This window comes from Pollachius pollachius (assembly GCF_949987615.1).
Source record: "Pollachius pollachius genome assembly, chromosome: 3".
In the NCBI taxonomy this organism is placed as follows: Eukaryota; Metazoa; Chordata; class Actinopteri; order Gadiformes; family Gadidae; genus Pollachius; species Pollachius pollachius.
In genome coordinates this window covers 30,378,442-30,401,568 of record NC_136936.1, presented here as the reverse complement: position 1 = coordinate 30,401,568, position 23,127 = coordinate 30,378,442, and the positions used below count along the sequence as shown (strand labels likewise).

General features: G+C 42.6%; 1 protein-coding gene across 2 annotated transcripts in view; it reads right to left on the bottom strand.

The window, feature by feature from the left end:
- tgfbr2l (transforming growth factor beta receptor-like) overlaps positions 1 to 22,895 on the bottom strand; it is an 81,530-nt gene extending 58,635 nt beyond the window's left edge. The window contains exons 1-4 of one of the 2 annotated variants that reach the window (XM_079731890.1): positions 22,774 to 22,895; positions 20,050 to 20,206; positions 14,677 to 14,882; positions 13,193 to 13,944 (exon numbers count right to left, since the gene is read on the bottom strand). In XM_079731890.1, coding sequence (XP_079588016.1) covers positions 13,193 to 13,944; positions 14,677 to 14,882; positions 20,050 to 20,206; positions 22,774 to 22,813 — 1,155 coding nt within the window. In that variant the 5' untranslated portion in view covers positions 22,814 to 22,895. Of the gene's footprint in view, positions 1 to 13,192; positions 13,945 to 14,676; positions 14,883 to 20,049; positions 20,207 to 22,773 lie in introns of those variants that run through there. The other variant, XM_079731891.1, reaches the window with a different exon arrangement.
- Between the last annotated feature and the right edge of the window lie 232 nt (positions 22,896 to 23,127).

The following is a 23,127-nucleotide window of genomic DNA, read 5'->3' as shown; positions in this document are numbered from 1 at the left end:
CATTTAAATTGAGTTGATGTGGACAGCTCTTTATTTTGTCAGATTTTTTCAGTGTTCAGTGCCTGTTTGTGAGATATACATTGTTTGAAAGATAAGCCTTTGATTTTGTTTAATTTTAATATGCCTTTCATCAACAGTGGTTTGGGATTTTATAACTAAAATTAAAGTGCTTAACTACTGGTGAACAACGTTGCAGAACATATATGGTACAAGTTTGTGTTGATTGCATGGAAAAGGGAATTACCAGTTACAACTTAAATGGTAAGAGCCTGGTAATACCATGGAAACAAACAAGGCTTCCTTTTACAGTACAGTTTCAACTTACTTACTGGGTAAATTGTCATGTTTTACTTAGTAACGTTGCAGAACGTACATGGTACAAGTTCCAGTTTACTGCATGGACAATGGAATGTATCTATTACAAATTTTATGGTAAGAACCTGGTAATATCATGGAAACAAACGAGGCTTCCTTTTACATTAAAGTTTCAGCTTACTTACTGGCTAAATTGTCATGTTTTACTTGGTAACGTGGCAGAACATACATGGTACAAGTTTGTGTTGATTGTATGGAAAAGGGAATAATCTATTACAAATTATGTGGTAAGAAACCGGTAATACCATGGAAACAAACGAGGCTTCCTTTTACAGTACAGTTTCAGTTTACTTACTGGGTAAATTGTCATGTTTTACTTAGTAACGCTGCAGAACGTACACATCGATTTTATATACATTATCGCTTATTATAATGCTCATTACAGTTAGACAACGATGGTACCAAAAAGTATCATAAACTTGGCATTTGTCGTTACCATGGGGATAACACGCCCCCCTCTTTCCTAGAACTCCCAAAACACCTTTTTTTTAAAAAAATTACATAGTGTTGAATTCCATCGAAAACAGTGGGCTCATTGGCTCTTTAAGTCATTCAATGTTATTATACAAACCTTATAATTTCCAGAATACCATAATTTCACATTATGTTTGGTATAAAAACCTTATACCGTCTAAAAACCCTATGCTACTCTCAGTTCACTTAAAAGACCCGGCTCACAGAGCAAACTCCCATCGTTCACTTAAAGGAGCCGGCTCACAGCGATCACTCCCATCATTCTGTCGTGTTCGGGTCAAATCTGACCGATTTCCTACTTTCAATCAAAAATATTGTGTTTCACATTTGATTGTCTCAAGGCCTTATGATATCCTCCGCACTAGGCATTTGAACATATTTGTCACGACTCAGAACAGGAATCAATTGCAGATCGAAAGGATTTATTCACAAACAGTCTGGCAGGCAAATCATATTCCAGGTACAGGCAGGGTTCGTAAACAGGCAGGCAGGCAGACAGATACAGACAGACAGGAATGGGCAAGAGATCCAAAACCGATAGGCAGAAGACTTCGTCCAACAGGCAGGGTTCAAAACCGGGAAGAACAGTAAACTATAACTTCTCTTTAAAGAGCTTCACGCTAGTCTCACTCACGTGGCAGTCAGGTAGCAAACAGTACATACCGTGACGATCTGACAAAGTGAACAGAAAGGGCAGTGTTTAAATACTCCACCAATCAATACCAAATGAGAGACAGGTGAACAGAGAATATATGAATTAAAAACATATTTGCAATTTTCATCAACACTGTATTTGGATGTTGTTATATTTATGTTAAACTTGAATTTACAAGATGCTTTTTATTTGTGTACTTGTTTGCATTTGTGTGTGAACTGGTCTGCATTTATATGCAGACCAGACTCTTCTGACGTGAATTTTTTTTTGCTTTTATCTGGACTTGACCTTTCCATGGACTTGACTAGTAAGAGTTCAGCCTCGACATGGCGTCTGGGAATGGCAATTCCGGTTCAGGTGTAAGTGAAACTTTACTAATTAAGCTAGTTACCCTCTTGTCTTAAGTCGTGAAATGTTCTTGGATCATCAATTAATGGTCTTGCTAAGTTTTAACATTAGGTCAGTAAGTTAGTTTGACAATGATTTGAAACTTTCTTATTGTAGCCTGTTTCCTCATGCTTATTGTGCTCTTCCGCCCCTACATCTTGATATGAAATTAACATGAGTGAAAATAACGTGGCTGTATGACAGGGTCTATTGCCTCAAGCCGAGGTAGCAGCATGGGCTTTTGTGCAATTGTTAGCCAGGGAGCTGTCCGGGCCTGCTGCTTCTACCTCGTTGCACATGGGCAGAGTAAACGGCCTCACAGTGGTTACTAGTGAGGCCGTGCCCAACCTGTGACCAATAAGGATTGGGTGAAGCAGGCCAATAACCTAACATAATTATTCATAAGTATGCAGTTTCATAACTACATCTCTGACGTTTATAACAAACCAAACTGTTTGAAAGTCGGTTGAAAATTTAGCAAGTTATGGTTATTTAAAAAGTACATGTACCACTACCAACACAATGTTATAGGTGAGCAGCTGACTGTGGCAAGATGGCTGCCAGTGCGGACGTTCGACTTAATTGGCCAGGAGCGTGGACGAGACAGCTAGTGTTCTATATATATTTATGTTAAAAACCGCCCATTCTGGCAATACTGCTGAACGTCCTCACCCCCAGGGTCAACGTAAATCAATGAGACCAACTGAAACGAAGCCGATTTTAAACTTAAACTGTGATTGTAGCATAAAATTAGCATAAATTATATCGAAATTCCGTTTAAATATTATTGAAGATACAAGTGTGTAGATTTGTCAGAGGCTGGCAAGACGGCTTCAATGGGACCAACTTAAACGCAGCCGATATGAAACTAAAACTGTTATTCTGAATAAGGTATAAATGATATCGAAATTTTGTTTTGATATTATTGAAGATACAAGTGTAGATTTGTCTTTGCTCGCTGTTTTTATTTTCATCTTCACAGAAGTGAATGCGTCTTGGGTCACTAGCCCTCCAGGTGGGAAATATGTTAGATATCTATAACAATAAATGTTTTTGACTCAAGACATGTCGAGTCATTACAAGTCAAAGAGGCAAAGTCCGAGTCAAGTCTCAAGTCAATAGCAGTGAAGTTTAGGTTGAGTCGCAAGTCATGCGTCATTTTGTCAAGTCGAGTCTGAAGTCATCAAAATCATGACTCGAGTCTGACTCGAGTCCAAGTCATGTGACTTGAGTCCACATCTCTGGAGTAGAGCACCTCGGACTATAGTGTACCCAGCATCTGGCATTGTGGTTTTTATTGCTGTGATCAATGCACCTTATTTATCGTCACTAATGACACAGTCAATCGTGGGTGCCCATGCCCAGAACATCTTTGCAACTCAAGAGTTACAAATATCTTTTCAATCTCTCTCCTGCTGGCAGGATTCAGATTTGCAAGTGCAGACAATATATCCTCTCCTACATCCACTATGTCACCTATGGCACTTAATAAAAAGACCCATCGATGTCAAGAGGTTGCCTCTCCAAGATGTGTACCAGTCGATGGCGCAATCGCTCAAGGATGTCACGTTTTAGCGATTCCTAGGTGATAAATTAATAAAATAATATAAAAATGGATCAGACAAAGACGTGTGCAAGCTGCTGCCAACATAACAACTTCAAAGTATTTTAAAAAGTTATTTTTTTCTCTCTCTAGCCAACGATATTGACAAGTTTGTAGCTAGCTAAATCCATTAGCTAGCTCTTATAGTCAGTACTTTGAAACCAAGGTAGTAAGCTATTTACCTATTTAGTGATTATGGTTTGCTTGTAACTTATTTTTATTTATTTATTTTTTGGTTTGTTTATCTTCCAGCCCTACGGTCTTCAGTGGGGGTTTCAGTTTTAAGGTGCAACTTTGAGTGCAATATTTATTTATAATATTGAAAATGTAAGACTTAATTTTTTATTAATACATCGAAATTAGATAAAGATAATATTGCAAATATTAGGATTTTTTTATTTATTTTTGCAGCAGAGTGGCCAACCTCTGACCAATGGTGGCCGTGGCCCCATGTGGCTACGCCCCTGGATCCGTTGTCTAAAAGCATTATATGGCCAACTAGTTAGCTAACGGTAGTATTAAAACGCTACAATACATTCATGATGCCTTATTCATGCACGCCTAGACATTTTTCACTTACACTTGAATCGGGATTGCCATTACCAGACGCCATGTTGAGGCTGAACTCTTACCAGTGAAGTACAATATTATCCCACTTCAGACACAAATGGGCGTTCTCGTGTGGTGGGGGTTCTCGTTTACACAGACTGGAACGCCCCCTTCTTTCTCTTCGTCGCCTTTCTTGCTGCACTGTATTAAAATGTCAAAGTATACTCCTTAATCCGACTCCGTAACTACAGAGACCTCTCGAGCATTCAAAGTTCTCATAGTCACCGCCTGCCCGCTGCCTGCAGCCGAGGCGGTGGTGCTTTGGCAGCGGGGCTCCGGCGGGAGACAATCGTGGTCAACAATCCCTTTCTCCTCCATGTCACGGTTCAGTCTACTTCAGATTGATGTGGAAGTGGAGGGTTATCTCAGCCATGGTTGAAAAGGAATTGGGGGAAAGGAAAGGAACTTTGGCTTTGACTCCCTGAAGTACATGAACTGCGACATGGAGGAGAAAGGGATTGTTGCCCGCGATTTTCTCCTGCCGGAGCCGGGCAGCGGTGCCTCGGCAGCGGGCAGCGGGGCTCCGGCTGGAGATAATCACGGTCAACATCCCTCGGGATGTCGGATACGCAATGCAATTCGGCGCGAATCTATGTTATATGTTGACTACAAACCATGTAAATAGTTTTGTAAATAAACTTCTAAAGCTTTCAAATCTTATTTGGTGTTTTTTTGGTCTTTAATGTTCAAAGTTAACAATGTACAAAGTAGGCTAAATAAGGTGCAAAGTCAAACTGGAGAAGTGATTCTGGAAAGGATTTTGCGATAATAGATAGATATTTAAAAAATATTGGATGCTCAGGTACGCTACGGAGAGGGTCTCCGACAGGCTCCCCGGCTAAGGAAGCATAGTATGCCTTGCGAAACCCAGTATGCCTTTCAAAACACTTCGTGATTGGTCGATGAACCAACCAGAAACGCCTAATTGGCGTTCTTGTGTCATGACGGAAACACCCAAGCCTGCAGCTGGACCCTTCTCGTTAAGTCCGGATAACTTTATTAGGGGTCCGAGCAGCGAAGCTGCTTGGTCCCCTATTGTTTCTGTAACGTTTTTTTTCCCCCTCAAATTCTGTAAAAGTCATACTGCAGCCTATACAGTAAGTCGAAAACTCCTGAAATTTTCAGGTATGGTTACCAATAACCCCCACTACCCATAAACCCAAATTGTGGTACTGCACCAGGTGGCGCTATTGTTAAAAATCATGAATTAGGCTTATTTCTCAGACCAGATTGACCTGGAGTCAAAATTCTTCCATCATATTAATCTCTAGAATCAGATGCATCTATAAAACCCAAACATGATTAAAAGATTCACAGGCTACAAAAATTATCAAAATTCACAAAAATCGCCATATAAAATCTTTAGACCAAGCCTCACAAAAATCATCAAACACAATTTGTTTTATTGAGTTCCATTTGAGAAATATTGACCAATAAAGTTGGAGCAGTTAGCCCATTTTTCGTATATAACCATTTTGTTATTGTATAAAAAAAACATATGACTATTATTAGGTGGATACCAATACCCCCCACTACCCATAAACCGAAAATTGTGGTACTGCACCCAAAGGTGACGCTATTTTAAAAAATTATGAACTAGCCTTATTTCTCCTTACCAGATTGACCTAGACTCAAAATTCTTTCATCATATTGATGCATCTTTTTCACCCCGGTCTTCTGCTCTAAAAATGTTTACTTTCCCCACAATTTCATAGAAAAGCCAAACGCCCACAGTCTCAAACCATTTTGCCTATATGACCATTTTGTTATTGCATAACTACCATACGGCTATTATTAGGAAGATACCATTAACAGTGCAAATTTTCAGATCTGACATTTTCAGCATGTGAATGAGACTTTATGCAGTTCAGGAATGTCAGTGGCTAAACAGGATAATGCATTCTACTGGTGATCATTAGGTTGAGAGTTTGAATCCTGTTTAGAGCATTATGAACAAGCTGAACATGACATTCTGTCAATGCCAATCATTTAAGAAACACAACATTGAACAGCACCTGAAATTCATCAGGCAATCAACATTCCGACTCATTCGTTTCCAAGAATCTGACTGCCAAGACACAGTATGGCATTAGGGGAACTTCTTTGTTAACCATTTTTCCTTCATAATTAACTCTGTCATATTTATATTTCTTCCATTAGTGTTCTTGACTACAAAGGTGTAATTTCCCCAGAATTTCAAAGATTTTTCAGGTATATGCTTTTAAGAAAGCCCTTAATTCACTTGAGAAATGTGTGCTTGGAGGTTTCTGGAGGTTGTATGCTTATCAATAGACATTTTGACGATGTGAATGAGGCAGCAGTTCAGGTTTATCAGTGACTCAATGCATGGGCGGATCTAACGGGGTGGCATGGGGTGGCAACTGCCACCCTAAAAAAAGCTTTGCCACCCCAGCTGCCACCCCGGTTGGCAGTGCCAAATTCAAATTTTTTTTTTGGCTTTTGCAAGATATTTACGAGGGCGAGTTTCAAATGTCCGACTGCAAGTGAATGCAGCCAGGAAATATTGTCATATGTTTTTTGCACAATGTATTTTAGACCTATTATAGAAGCTGAGGTTAAAATTCCAAAATTAACTAAAAAATACACTACTACGCCAAAATCTTGTGCTGCATTAACACAGCCTGAGGGTTAACCACATATCTAATCAATGACAGCTTCAAATTGTGTTATAATTAGGTGATATATTTTATAATCATTTAAGTTCTATTTAAATTTGAATGTCCCCCCCATCTTATAGACATATCCAAGTCCAGGTGTGAGGGGCAAGCTCAGCCAAAACGGGAGAGTTTCCCCAAGACCCTCCAGGGAGGAGCCAGAAGAAGCTTCCGAACAGACTGGTACAAAATTCATTCATGGCTGGAGCATTCACAGTCCAAAGATGCTGCTTATTGTTTTGCATGTAGACATTTCTCTCTACCTGATGCCCCCAAGACTGTTTTCGCATCAATTGACGGGTATCTAAACTGGAAAAAGGCCACAATGAAGGACATACTCGGTGGGCCTGCCGGCACGTACCATGTCGTAATGTCATGGATAGATTGCCTGCAATACTACAGGTGCTTGAAAATATTGCATCTGAGAAGCATCCACAAAGAGCTGTTGAAGCAAGAGGGATATTGGTCCAGATTGATCTGAATTTTGTTGGATGCCTTGTACTGTTCCGAAAGGTCTTGAGTGACGCTAAATATTTGTCAGACATGCACCAGTCTAAAACAGTGGACTATGCTAAGGCTGTTGAACTAATTGAAGCACTTAAGGATACATTGTTACATTATCGTTGTGAAGCCTCTTTTGATGAACTGTGGACTGAAGCACTTGATGTATGCCAAAAGAGTAGCATTGATACAACTCAGCGAAACCGAAAGAGGTACAGACAGACATCAAAGGCACTTCAAGATAGTGTCATCCCTTCCACCTTTGGACAGCATGTAGTTTCAGATGGCAAACACACTTTGTGTGTCAATGTGTACTATCCAGTTATGGATAACATGATTGGAGAAATAGGTTTTCCAACACAAATTGTAACATCATGCAAGGTGTCCAAGCACTAAATCCGTCAAGTATTACTTTTTTGAGAGAGGAGACTGTTCTTTTACTGGCAAATGCTTATGATTCAAATCTTGAGGATCTTAAACACCAACTGCATCAGATAAGGAGAGTACTGGAGAGAAAAAAGAAGGAAATGGAAAGTCCTACCACTCTGATGGAGTTTGCTCAATTTTTGCACCTATACCAGGAGGTTTTTTATGAATTGTTCAGGTTATGTAAAATAGCAGTAGTTTTACCAGTGAGCAGTGCATCTTGTGAACGAAGCTTTTCAACTCTTAGGATCATAAAGAGTTACTTGCGGTCTACTATGACAGAGAAGAGATTGTCAAGCTTGGTTGTACTCAGCATTGAATCCAAACGCACCAAAGCTTTGGATCTAAATAAGTTAGTGAGGCGTTTCGCTGAACATGGTAATCGCCGCATTCAGCTCCTGTAGGCATGCCAACGTCATGTTCTGCTCACCACTGAGCCTAAAAAACTAAAAATGATGACAAAGCCTTATTTTTCATGCCGTTATAATAATGAACATTTTCAGATTCTTATGGCATTATTCTGCACTGTATACAATCTACATGTAGACCTACTCTTATGGCATCATTCAGCACTGAAAAACTACATAACTACATGTAGAACCTACTTTTGAACCGTGGCAGTTTCTCTCTGTTGTTCGCCAGTTCCACCGATCGACTGTTGGACCTGAATGTTTATGTGTAGGAGTGTTTAACGGGTACTGTTTGTGACCAAACATGGGAAAATGCAACACAATATTTATATGAATGATTGTGTCTATATTGTATGTCAATTATTGGAATATGTGAATAAAGTGATATTTGCACTCAAGTATCTCATGGACAAATACCAAAGACTTACTGTTAACTAAAGTACATATTGCAGCGCTCTTTGCATATATTTTTAGCCCCATGCCCCCTGCTGGTGTAATAGTGCAGGTGTTTGTTGTAAGGCAGGTTGATTGAGTAATTATTCAGTAATAATTTATTAAATTTTGTCTGACACCTTTTATGTTTAAATGTGAGGCTTTACTCATCCCACAATAAAGTAAGTATAAGGTTATTGAGTCAAAATATCTAAATGTGGGGCTTTCTAAGTAAGTATTGATTGATATGGCTTTAATTAAATTGGCATACTGTATATACTTCTGCCACAGGGTGCCACCGCTCAAAATCTCCTGCCACCCTCTTGCCACCCCATGAATGTTTTTCTAGATCCTCCCCTGGCTCAATGGGATAATATCTTATACAGGTGATCCTTAGGTTTAGAGTGTGAATCCCGATAATAGCATTATGAACAAGCTGAACATGACATTCGGCAATTGCTTTGCAGCTCACCTGAAAGCCGAGGCACAATATTGCATTAAGTGGACCATCTTCATCAACATCTTTCCTTCATAATTATTTGTCATATTTATATATCTTCCATTAGTGTTCTTGACCTATAATTTTGCTCGGACCCCGTTAATCACCGCTTGCGGTTATATGTATATATATTTTTTATTTTCTTGGAAGAGAAAATTCTGTGGTCTGGCCATGGTGAGGTACCCCTCGTGGGATTGCAGTCATGTGATAAACAAAAACGAAGGAGGCATCTGATTGGCTACAGAGAGTTCCTTGTTGAAAAAGATGCATTTGTGAAACCAGCCACGTCAGGAGAGTCTCAAAAATCCACATATAAATACAAACCAGTTCCCACACAAACGCAAACAAGTTCACAAATGAAAAGCGGCTTCTAAATTCAAGTTTAACAGTTTGTATATAAATGTAACAACATCAAAATATTTTTTTGATGAAAATTGCAATTATGTTTTTAATTCATATATTTATGGATTTATATTACATTTATTTAAAACAAGACACATTTGTGTGTGGATCAGAAATGTGTTTGTGAAACTTATTTTTGTTTATGGATATATTTTACATTTATACATACCAATATCCATTTGCGTGTGCATTGAAATGTATTTGTGAGAAGAGAGTAATTTATATATAAATCACAAAATACATTTGTGAATCCTTCTCTGTGCATTCATTATTATTGAGACTGTTCTGACCCCATACCTACACGCACACACCGACCTACACGCACACATACACCTCTACACACACACACACACACACACACACACACACACACACACACACACAGACTCCACCCCACATTCACCCCTTTCAGACTGAACAATTAGGTGTCTCCTCTTTCCCATGCTTATGTACCTATCCCCCCACATTAACCACACTTTCCGATACAAAATGTATCATATCTTCTCACAGACCCCCTAGATATAGCTTTTTGTCTCCTCGTCCCACCTCTTTCCCGCGCTTATGTGCCTATTCCCCTATCCCCTACTACGTGAACCACACCTTCCAGACTAAATGTATAACACCTGTTCAACATTTCAAAGAAAACAATAGGTGGGTTTCAGACTATGAAGCCGTTACAGAGAGTCCGTATTGTAAGGATTTAGAGCCAATTTCTGGACAAAGATACAGACAATTAATTTGTAAATATGTTGGGCGTGTCCCGTATCTTATAAAGATGAGTGAGTTTTCGGTAGAACATGAGGATTTGCCGACAATCAAGGCTGTGGACATCACAAACTATCTGAGGGGTATTCCATCAAAGTCGCTAATGAAGGCGGCACTTAGTTCATTAAGCCCAGTTAGAACTAACGCCAACTTCCACTTGCCAAAGCCTTGAATTCAATGACATACTCAAGACACGAACTCCAGTCTCCCGCACTGCAGGGCAAATGTGAGACAACTCACCCAACTGCTAATTCACAAATTTACTAGAATACATAGATTTGTATGAAAATGTGTTGAGAAAATATCCAGCAAATATCTAGCAATTCATTTAATTATTTTATTTGCATCAATTAATCTTAGATCCTTAGTGAACGTATACGCTGTTTGTACTACATATATGTACATTTATGACAAAATCGTGAGGACTAGGCTTGGCGGAACCTTCTGATAATACACTTGTTTCAGACAGATGGACTTCTCTGAAACACCCCTCAAGTAAGCCTGACAGTTAGCCTGGTACCGACCAGTGGCCTGTACTACGAACCTTGATTAGTGGGTTAGCGAGGTATGTTGCGCTCAAAGCCTGGGTTAGCTGTGACACGAAAGTCGATCTCTTTTAGCGTCGCTGTATCACCATGGTGACTTATGCTCTCAACCAAACCTGGTCGGGAGCAGGTTTTCAGCTAAATCTATCGGGTTAGATCAGCGTTCGCATCTTCCTAGCCCCTCCTTTTACAATGGCATCACCATTTGTGGGTGTTCCCGTGGACCTCGGAGCCCGTATCGTACAGGGGTCTCTCCGACAGAGGCTCTTTCGGGACCGATCCCTTGGCATTGCTTGACAATATTCTTTATGAGAGATACAGGTTCTCATCAGAGGGTATACGCTATTTGATCGTCCTTGTTGGACCTTATGTAGACAATGCTTACTGTTGCGCATTGTGTCCTTGTGAGAGAGTGGTAGAGTGGAGGTAGCGCGTCAGTCTTGAATTTCTACGTGCAGGGTTCGTCTCTAAGTGACGCGCATTTATGTGAAACTAGAAAAGTTCCAATTCTCATGCATATGGAATACTTATTCACTAAAGGTTATGGAATTATATTTTTGTGCTTATTTCGAACTTGAACCCATATTCTCAAGGCCGTGCTGACACCACATCTATGGGGGTAAATTGCATGATGATAGAGCGGCGAGATTTGAAATCGCCGACGTTTGGGTCTTATACTAATCCACTACGCCACCGCCGCTACCTCTCAGTGGTTGAAAACATATGCGATACATTTCTTAGATAGGTTGTATTTAAAGTGAATTCCCTAAATTATAGAATAAGGCAGGTTGGACGTTGCTTATGCATTTTGAAATCATCATCAGTCTATTGGGATTAATGGCGAACAATTCTGCATTTGGCATAGTTATTTTATAGACAATACGCAGAATCGGCTGTTTTTTGCCAGCATGCCTCCCTAGCCTTATTATGTGGAAACTGTGTTTCCCCTAGCTGTTATCTGATTTTTAAATTCCTATCTGTTCCTCTTGAGTGAAATAGACTGCTCTTGATCTATCCAGTTTGTAAAGGTGAGTAAAATGACGCGATAAACGCCCCCTTCACGTGAACGTGCATTGAACCTAAAGTGGAAAACCTGGCTCGACTAATCGAATCTTAAGTGGGCGTCGAAGTACCATTTAACTCTGATCGCGAGTTGCATCTCTGTCAATCCAGGCTTTCAGAAGAAAGCCTTGGTATGTTCAGTGAGGTTCGTAGTATACCCCACTGATGTCTTGTTTGTGATGTTTGTAAATAGAGCTGCTTGGGATGCAAGACAAATTTCAGACTTGCTCTGACAATAAAGTATTATCGTATCGTATCATATCGTCATCATAGCCTCCTACAAATCACAGACACCATAGTTCTGTTAGTGTACAAGGACTGGAGGAGAAGCCCAACACCTACAAACACTCAACAATATAAAGATACAAGCTCTCTACCATCTCTCTCATACTCTATTCCCCTTCCCCTCTCTCTCATACACACCTTTCTATTTATTGCATGACTCATTTTAATTATATATTGTTCATGTACTATTCATTAAAGGACAATTCCGCTATTTTGAAGATTGAGCCCCGTTTCTGGTTTGTCTAGGATGAAATGGAGTGGTTAGCACTGACATTTTGATGATTGGTCCTGTCCCGAGTATTTGGCTAATTTTGAATCGCCCCTGCCTGCTTCACAATGGCTGACTATGGGCATTCAAAAACACCCCTAAATGTTTGTTTTCAGAAATGTGAAATGCATCGAGTGGTTAAAGGTGTTCGTTGATGTTCCTAAACAAGTATTGTAGCGAAATACAGTTTCTGTTGTGTTTTATTTGGCATTTTGTAAATGAAACGGAAACCAGACCGAAACCAGAAATGGAAAGAGGGGTGCTTGTAGTCTTTTCGCTCGGTTCTAGCCCTACTGTTGATACAGAGAACCAAGCGAAAGGACTACAACCAACCTACACTCCCGTTTCCGGTTCCGGTCCGGTTTCCGTTTCATTTACAAAATACAGTTTACAAAATGCCAAATAAAACACAAAAGAAACTGTATTCCGCTATGATACTTGATTAGGAACATCAACGAACACCACTTACCACTCGATGAGTTTCACATTTCTGAAAACAAACATTTAGGGGTGTTTTTGAATGCCCATAGCCAGCCATTTGTGATTCAGGCAGGGGCGATTCTGGTGTTAACCACTCTATTTCATCCTAGACAAACCAGAAAGGGGGCTCAATGTTCAAAACACCAGAATTTTCTTTTAATTGTTTCAAGTCATAATTTTGTCCGAACTCAATTGCAACGTCAGCCCAAGTAGCAACAATTGGTACTCTTGGAACAGATTCTTCTTTCACTGGAAAACCTTATGTGTCCATTTCATTTCGGTCTGAAAGGGGCTTAGGAGCGATATATAGGAAACTAGAGCATACTATAGGACACTAACCTTGGGCACCCCGGTAGGAGTGGTGTCACTATGGAGATGTGCAAGCCCCCTAGCAATGCTGCCTGCCATGGCAACCAGCTCCTCCCAGGACAGGATGTTGTCAGACAGGAAGTCCTGCAGGTTCCCCATGTGGTGGTAGGCCAGGACCAGCCAATACTGGGTGCGGCCGTTGCCTTGGGGCACGCGTGCCTCCGCCGCCAGGAACCGCACCACGTTGTCGTGTCGGAGGTGGGGATCGGAGAGGATGGAGCACTCGCTGCTCCACGACGCTGACTCCTCCCCCGTGAACACCTTCACCGCCACCGCCTCCCCGACCCCACCGGCCCCGCCCGAGCCCCCCCCCCCAGTCAGCCGCAGCAGCCGCCCCTGCCACAGCTCGGCGAAGCGGCCCTTCCCCACGAGGGCCTCCAGCCTGATGGGCAGCTGCTGTGGCCTCGGGCCCCGGCCCTCCAGCAGGTTGCTGAGGACGTCCCCGGGCAGGGAGAGCAGCCTGGCGTGAGACACCTCAGGCCTGGCTGTAGGGAGTGCCAGCGCCTGGTAGTGACCCTGGTAGTGACCCTGGTACTGACTCTGGTACTGACTCTGGGGGTGTTTGGTAGGCCAGTCAGGGTGCGGGGGTGGACTGGGTTTCCCTGGCCGGCGCATGCGGTAGAGGTAGAAGGTTGCTGCGGCGACCAGAGCAACCAAGACTGGAGGAACCAAGCTTATGGCTACCACAGGGATTACATCTTTACTCTGGAGCTTAGAGAAGCCTGGGGAGACACCAAAAACACACCATAGACCTCAGATGCACCATCATCAACACACCATAGACCTCAGATACACACCATCAACACACCATAGACCTCAGATGCACCGTCATCAACACACCCTAGACCTCAGATACACACCATCAACACACCCTAGACCTCAGATACACACCATCAACACACCATAGACCTCAGATACACCACCATCAACACACCATAGACCTCTGATACAAGGCATCAACACACCCTAGACCTCAGATACACACCATCAACACACCATAGACCTCAGATACACACCATCAACACACCATAGACCTCAGATACACCACCATCAACACACCATAGACCTCTGATACAAGGCATCAACACACCATAGACCTCAGATACACACCATCAACACACCCTAGACCTCAGATACACACCATCAACACACCATAGACCTCAGATACACCACCATCAACACACCATAGACCTCTGATACAAGGCATCAACACACCATAGACCTCAGATACACACCATAAATAAACCATAGACCTCAGATACACCACCATAGACCTCAGATACACCACCATCAACACACCATAGACCTCAGATACACCACCATCAACACACCATAGACCTCGGATAGACACACTTTCCAATCCGTCAATCATGTTCCAGTCCAACCATCTCTCCAACCATCTCCCCACCACCCTTCGTCCATCATCCATCCGTCTCTCCCTCCCCCCTACTCACCATGGGGTCCTGTGTTGAAGAGGAGTCTGTCGTTACACTCTTGTTCTCCCTGGCAGCTGCAGACGAGTATGGCATCACGGCCTGATGATGTCATCACACAGTCCCTGGACGAGGAGTTGAGTGGCAGGCCGGCGGCCACGCCCTCCAATGGAAGTGCTGGGTCATGACACAGAGTTTGAACCGTGAGGCTGTCATTGTTCTTCCTCCTAGAACAACAAACGACAACAATGACTAACCCAAACTTAGTAACCCACACTTACTAACCCACACTTACTAACCCACACTTGGTAACTCACACTTAGTAACCCACACTTAGTAACCCATACTTAGTAACCCACTCTTAATTTCACTTAGTTTACACCATGTGTTTAGTGTTAAGCATGCTGAGCTGATGTTCTTCAGCTAGTGGGCGCTGTTCACGCAGTGGCTTCATGAGAAGAGAAAAAGGAGAGGGGATTGACGGGGACGTTGGAAGGTTTAGGAGTAAAGGATTAGGAGTAAAGTAAACCTAGAATGTGTTGGACAGATTTATTCCTTCTCACAGGCCGAAGACGCAAACAATGGGGGCCAGGATGGGATAATACCCTGGTGGAATGTCAGGGATCCTGCTTCATTTTGTGAGTCTCCGAACCTATCGGCTAATGTTAACCATAACCACAAAAACCACTAGTGTAGTTTAGTTGAAGTTCATTAAGCTAGCTAGTAATTACCATTCCTGTTATTGTTTGTTTGTTTTGTTAGCTTCAAGTGAGATTAGAAACCATGATATGTTCATCGAATACAGCTATCCACACCCCATTTCTAACCAAAACTGTCTATTTACAAAGAAAAGGTTGCCGACCTCTGGTCTAGATGAACTCTAAGCTACTACAGGGAGCCAGTGGAGGTCCCGGAAGAGGGTGGTCAGATGGGAGAATCTAGGTAGGTTGAACACAAGGCACGCTGTAGCGTTCTGGATACACTGCAAAGGTTTAATCGCGGAGGCAGGAAGACAAGCCAGGAGCGGGTTGCAGTAATCGAAGCGGAAGATGCGGAGCACTTGGACCAGGAGCTGAGGTGCTTCCCTCATGAGGAAGGGATGGATCCTGCGGATGTTGTAGAGGGCAAATCTGCAGGATCGGGTCATCCGCGGTGATGTTCGCAGTGCAGCATAACTGATTAAGTACCACACTGAGGTTTCTCGTGGTTGGTGATGGAGATACAGCGATGTCCTCGACATTGACCAGTAAGTCCATGTGAGGGCAATCTTTCTCTGGCATAAGGAGGACCTCAGTTATGTTGAGGTTAAGCTTCGGGTGATTGTCAGTCGTCCAAGTGCTGATGTCCACCAGACATTCTGAGGTGTGCGTTGCAATCAGGGTGTTGTCAGAGGAGGGGAAGGAGAGTGTCGTCAGTGTAGCAGTGATAGGAAAAACTGTGATGTGATTACAGAGTCCAGGGATCTGTTATGTAGGGAGAACAGAAGGGGCCCCAGTACAGCGCCTTAAGGGATACCAGTGTCAAGGGTGCAGGGTTTGGACAAGGAGCCATTCCATGTGACCTGATAGGTGTGGTTCGTCAGGTTGGATGTGAACCAGGATAGCGCAGATTAGAACACAAGGAGAACTGGGGATCATTCTGATGCTTTGAGTCTTTTCATCTATGGGCTTGCCGCTATGATGTCAATCAAGAGGCCCCTTAGGACAGTGGTTCTGAATATAGTGTGAGCGGCTCAGTAACCAACTGGAAATCCACTTGAACTGTTCATTGTGTGGGATAGTCTGGCCCGAGAACGTTAGTTATGTTATTATTAATCTAGTTCTATAATAGTTTTGTAATTATAACTCAAGTTCTATGATAATTATGTTATTATAACTCTAGCTGAGTTATAATAACGGTATCAGCTCTGCTGATGTCTTATATCCTAATATTAAAGATAATTACATACACATGTTAATGTTTACAGGTTAATAATTTATAATGTATTATTGTATTTATAAATATTAATACAAATTTAGGTTTACAGGTTTCCATGTAGTATACCAGATTGGGACCTATATTCTAGGAAAGGATATTGTGGGAAGTCTGTGAGATAAATGCACATCACTGGGAATAAGTACCTACATTTAAATAAATCTATACATTCTATAAACCGTACTTCATAATTAAATGTGTTATTTTGGTCCAATTGCATTAAATGAGTACTAGTTTAGTCTTCTATAGATTTGAGTAACGTGCACCTTGGCGACGCTTGCCGGAGAAAAGCTAAACTGCGGCCGAGATCATGTTTACAGGGTATAAAATAGTGAAATTGCGTGTAACCTTGTTTTCCGATATAATTTCTGAATTTTTAGAATACACGGTATATATAAATAAATGTTAAGGAAAATTAATGAAAGAGTGATTCTCGTACTTGGTTGAGAATTTTACTATATATATATATATATATATATATATATATATATATATATATATATATATATATATGTTATATATATGTTTTACTATGCTATGCTTTATGCTATACTATGCAATATAATACTACACAAGGCTATACTATGTTATGTTATGGAAGCATATATCTAGCAAAATTCAAATGGCAATGCAATTTGCAATTCAATAAGTCATTGCAAAATGACTTATTACATTATTGCAATTTAATAATCTAATTTGAAAATACGTTATTCAAAGTGTATTTGAATATGCAAAGTGACAATGAAATCCTCAATTCAATTTGAAAAAGTTATAACAATATAAATATAATTAACATTTTGTCAAATTTTTTGAGTGCCTTTAAAAGCTCCAGCGCCCCCGTGATTGCAATGCACTTCACCACGCTCCATGTGTTGCAAAATTGAAATGACATTTCAATCCGCAAAACGCTTTGCAAAAGATTTTGCAAATCGCATCAGCGAATCGCATCTGGGCGGGAACTATGTCAATTCCTCGTCAGCCCAACCAGTTAGGACAAGGCTGGTTTTATGTGGAGCTGCCAAAGTTTTCCGGGCCATCGCTGCTGGAGTCCAGTGTAGTAGTTGAGTCACTATGCCTCGAGTCCAACTCAAGGTTAGAGTCTCCAGTGTCCAAGTCGAGTCCACTATTCATACGAGTGAAGTCCGAGTCGAGACCCTATTGATCCACGTTGAGTCCGAGTCGAGTCCCTATTGATCAAGTCGAGTCCGAGTCAAGCACTAAAGTAAGGGTTAAAAAAAAGTAGCAAAGTAGTGGCCCCCCCTTATTCCCCAAATTATTCGAAAATAGGTGGAATCGTTTGTGCTACATTTGTGGTGGTGTTAATATGTGATTGCACCCTTACTTCATGTTCTGTGGTAGTAGGCTACCAGTATTATCCTGTGGACAATGTGTTACATCTTACGGTAACGTGATTATGTCACTATGCTCTACAGACTAGTCAAGCTATGACGTTGTTGTTGTTGAATGACTGAGCGGCAGGTAGTCGTGTATTCTGTATGCTCTTCTGAACGTTGAATAAATATGCCGTAAGACTTAAGTATATTCGTCTACTTATACTCCACCACACCAGCGAGTCACCGCTCCATCTAAGCTTTGCAGCTGGCAAGAAAATTGTTTGAGCTCAAACCATTCTGGAGATAGATTTAAAAAATTAACCCTCTGCTCCGACATCCCATTGTTCCGACCATTTAGGCTTTTGTGGATCACCTCCCATAATCTAAGATCTGAATCATCAAGCCAGGGCTAAGATTCAGATCTTAGCTCCGCCGCCTGAGCTCCGTGGCCGGGGCTCCACAGCCGGGTGGTTGGGGGCCGCTGCACTAGCCAACCATCATAGCAGTTAACGTACTATGTCACTTACTTTTCTGGATGCAGTCTTGACAAATGACGGTTGAAATTTGAGGTAGTCCCGGCTGTCTCCTCAATTGTATTTTGACATATGGAGCATTTTACTTTCCATTTTTTCCCATTGCAGGCTAAATCCTAAAAAGCAAAACGGACACTCTTCGGCGCATTGTCTCCAGGCATTTTGGCGGCATAAAGTTAATGTTAGTTTGAAAAATTATAACCTAATGACATATTACAAATATAGCCTAATGACATATATATCAAAAAGTCTTCGTCTTAATACGCAAGTCTGAATGCATGAGTCCCAGTCCAAGTTCAAGTCATTCAGTGCTCAAGTCCAAGTCAAGTCACGAGTCTCTAAATTTAGCTCATGAGTCGGACTCGAGTACTACAACTCTGCTGGAGCAATACCTGGCCCAGTTCCGGCTTGTTGAGTGGCACAATGGCTGGGGTGCCGGGGAGGCGGTTGTCCACCTCGCCCTGGCATTGGAGGGCCCCAGAGGACTAGCGGGATCTCCAGGCCCTGACCAGGGCTTTGGAGAGGCAATTTGGCAAGTGGGTGTTTGGCAACCAGAGCCCGTAACAACTGGCCAGCCGCTGCCGCCAGGAAGGCGAGCGCCTGGGGGCTCATGCTGCGGACGTCGAGTTCCACGCCCAGCGTGGGTATCCCCAGTTCCCTACTGCTGTAGCCCTGCACGCGTTCCTGCGAGGACTTGCGCCAGAACGTGTCAGGCAACACGTCCGCCTCTCCAGGCCCCAGACCCTCGTTGCGGCTCTGGACGAGGCAGAACGGGCTGAGGTGGCCATCTCCCCCCGACCCAGCCAGCGGCCTTCCACGGAAGAGGATTGCCAGGACCAGTCTGGTCCGGCCAAGCACTGCTGCCATCGCTGTTCTGCCCAGGGGGACGCGGCTCGGTCAGCCGTCTCACGTGGCACAATGACAGTGGCATTCCAGTCCGGGCAGGGCAAGGACTGGGTCCGGAAGCCCAGACCACCGGACTTCGAGCTGCAGCAGTGTCGGCAGGTGAGGCTGGTCGAGGACTGCGGGTGAACGGGGCAGCGTCCAATCCATCCTTGTCCCAGCTACCGGCGTGGCCGTCGACGGGCAAGACGGAGGATGGGGTGCCCATACAGCGCTCCAGTGCCCCCCTACGGCGGAACCTGGTGGGGGCCCCGATGGAGGTGGTCCCCGACTACACCCTGAGGGCTCCTGCCGACTCTTGGGTTCGGCAGAGGAGGGTGTCTTAGACCAGAACATTTTGGACTGTTTGATGGGTGTGGGGGTCGTCGGGATGTCTGGCCCCTAAGGTGGGGGTTGTGTAGCAACCACGGGTGTGGACGCCAGTTCCAGGTTGTGCCGCAAGGGATTTTGGGGGTTCAACTGTCCTAGGGGTTTGGACCTTTTCGCCACAATATATATATATTGTACACTGTGCAGGCTAGGCTATGCCAGCAAGGCTATTTTATGCCATACTAGACTATAATATGTTACACTATACTATGCTAGGCTATGATATACTAGGTATGATTAATTAGGCTATGTTATACTAGGGTACGATAGGGGTTCCTCACCAGATGGCAACACAGATCTCATGTATGGAAGTGCAGAAGGAGGTGAGGCTGCAGTTGGAGAGGCAGACGCTGTCCTCACACAGCGGGATGGAGGACTCACACCACTTACACAGGTTGGTCCTCAGGTGACTGAACGCACCTACACAAACACACACACCTGACATGCAGAGGACAAGCATTGTGTTATTACTGTACAGAGCAGTAGTATTGGATATAGTACAGTACACAGTCAAATATAGTAGTAGTACAGTAGTATCTCAGTTCAACTTTAATATCAGTTAATGATACAAAATAATTAAACTGCTCATAACAATAACAATATTTTTTGTTTTTCTTTTGGTGTATGTGTGTGGGTGAGAGAGAGAATGTGTGTTTGTTTGTGTGTGTCAGTGTGTGTTTGTGTGTGTGTGTATGTGTGTGTGTGTGTGTGTGTGTTTGTATGTGTGTGTGTTTGTATGTGTGTGTGTGTGTGTGTGTGTGTGTGTGTGTGTGTGTGTGAGTGTGTGTGTGTGCAGGGGCGTAGCCAGGACATTACTGTGGTGCTGTGGTGTCTTATATTTGGGGTGGCAATTGATTGAAAACGGGGGGTGGGGGGCAGCGGAGTGGCCAACCTCTGACCAGGGGGGGCCATGGCCCCCCCTGGCCCCCATGTGGCTACGCCCCTGTGTGTGTGTGTGTGTGTGTGTGTGTGTGTGTGTGTGTGTGTGTGTGTGTGTGTGTGTGTGTGTGTGTGTTGTGTGTGAGTGTGTGTGTGTGTGTGTGTGTGTGTGTGTGTGTGTGTGTGTGTGTGTGCAAACAGCCACAAGCTCAAACAGTTAAGTTGTTCCAGATGTGTGACAGCAGAAAATAGTTGGTAATGAGTTGCCTCCAAAACCACATACACACATGGTAAACTGTGTGCATTTGTTTATGTGTTTATGTGTTATGTGTGTGTGTGTGTGTGTGTGTGTGTGTTTGTCTATTAATGTGTGTTAATGCGAGTCAAATAGAATAGAATGGCAGCTGTAAGCTAGAATAGCACTCATTAGCTTTAGAACAAGAAAATGACCGTAGAATGCTTGTATGATTTCATGTGTCTGTGACTAAAGTAGAATAGTCATTATAAAAGGAATAGTCATTGGATTAACATAGCACTTACTTTTAGAACCCAACGATACCTTACAAAACTAAGAAAACATCAGCAGACAAAGCTCTTATGTGAGGGAATATTTGTTGCCAATATAATCTAGAAGATTCTGTCAGTGTTTCATTGAAAGTCTGATTGAAAGATTGCTTTAGGTTAAATAAGGTAGCATTAGCATGGTTGCACTAGCATTAGCATAGTAGCATTAACATGGCATATTAAATCATAACACTAGCATTTGCATTAGCAGGACAGCAATAGCTTGCCATTAGCATGATAGCACTAGAATTTTAATAAAATTATGGCATTAGCAGGGCAGTACTATGTTAGCCCTAGCATGGCATTATAGCATTAGCATAATATAATTGTATTAGTATTGTATAATTAGCATGATAGCAGTACCATGGCATAAAATATATCATATTAATATCATGGTATTGCTATTCACAAATGCTGCACAAGCCTTTATTAGGTATGACAGCATTAGCATGATAGCATGAGACCCCACTGGTCTCACCATTGCCATGGGGATGGGGAGGAGCGAGATTGGCACAAAGCACTGAGAAAGGATTGACTGTGTTGTCGTGTGTGTGCGTGTGTGTGTGTGTGTGTGTGTGTGTGTGTGTGTGTGTGTGGGTGTGTGTGTGTGTATGTGTGATACTGCCTATATCTGTTCTCAATGAAGTTGTTGTCCTGACTGTACTCCTGTTGAGTAACTTATCAGTCAGCATCTATTCTCTCTCTCCCTCCCTCCTCCCTCATTCCCTCTCTCTCTCATTCACGTTCAAATTCAAAGGGTTGCCTTGAAATGAAAAGATGTAGATTTACAGTAGCAACACACAAAAAGTTAAATAAAAACTAAAAAACGTTGATGTCAAAATGTAGGCGTAGTAATTTGTATTAATCACCATCACTCTCTCCCCCTCTCTTATTCTCTCTCTCTCTCTCTCTCTCACACACACACACACACACACACACATGCACACACACACACACACACACACACACACACACACACACACACACACACACACACACACACACACACACACACACACAATCTTTCCATCTCTTACCCGCTTCCCTCCACCCTCTTTTCTATAATCTTCTGTTTGTACTGAAACTCTGTGCTACAAACAGTCCTCTACTGGTTATACTGTGAGCTGCCCAGTAAAACTAAAGTGTTCTACCAGTTATATTTGGTGCTGCCCAGTACAAAAGTGGTCTTCTTCTGGTGGACACTGGTGGCTTCCAAGTACAACCACAGTCTTACTCTATAAAACAATAATTATTATCGCAGGTCGTAAAGTAAAGACTACAATACAGTTATTATAAGAAGGATCCGATCATATACAGAGTATACTGAAGCAAGACAATATGACCCCAGCGTCTGGTTATTCTGATCAGTATCATATATCAGTGTATCTCTACTTCACATCAAACCTTTCGATCGTCGTTCAGATCGAGTTGGTTTCGTAAAGTCTCTTCTGTTTGATGCTTCAACGAGAGGAATGAAACCACAACAATGCATCATGAAATAGGAGACGATTAATACACTCCAGAGCTCGTTCTCATTATACTTGTACTCAACTTGTACTTACTGAGCGTCAGCAGAAAGCGCAGCGCGGATCCTCTTCTCATCTTACTGTTCACTTATCGATCATCTGATCCATACGATCACTGGAGGAAAGACCGGCTCGATATTATACAGATATACACCCAACAACAGGAGTCAGCTCGAGACTAGGTTGGAGAGAGAGAGAGAGAGAGAGAGAGAGAGAGAGAGAGAGAGAGAGAGAGAGAGAGAGAGAGAGAGAGAAATAGCTGCAGATGTTTTTCATCCAGCTGTGCCTGTAGGCCCCGCCCAAAGATGTGTCTGTGGACATTTATACATGTTACGCTCAGCCGAGCTCTCTTAGAAAAGCATTAAAGAGGTCCTTTTATGGTATTTTTTT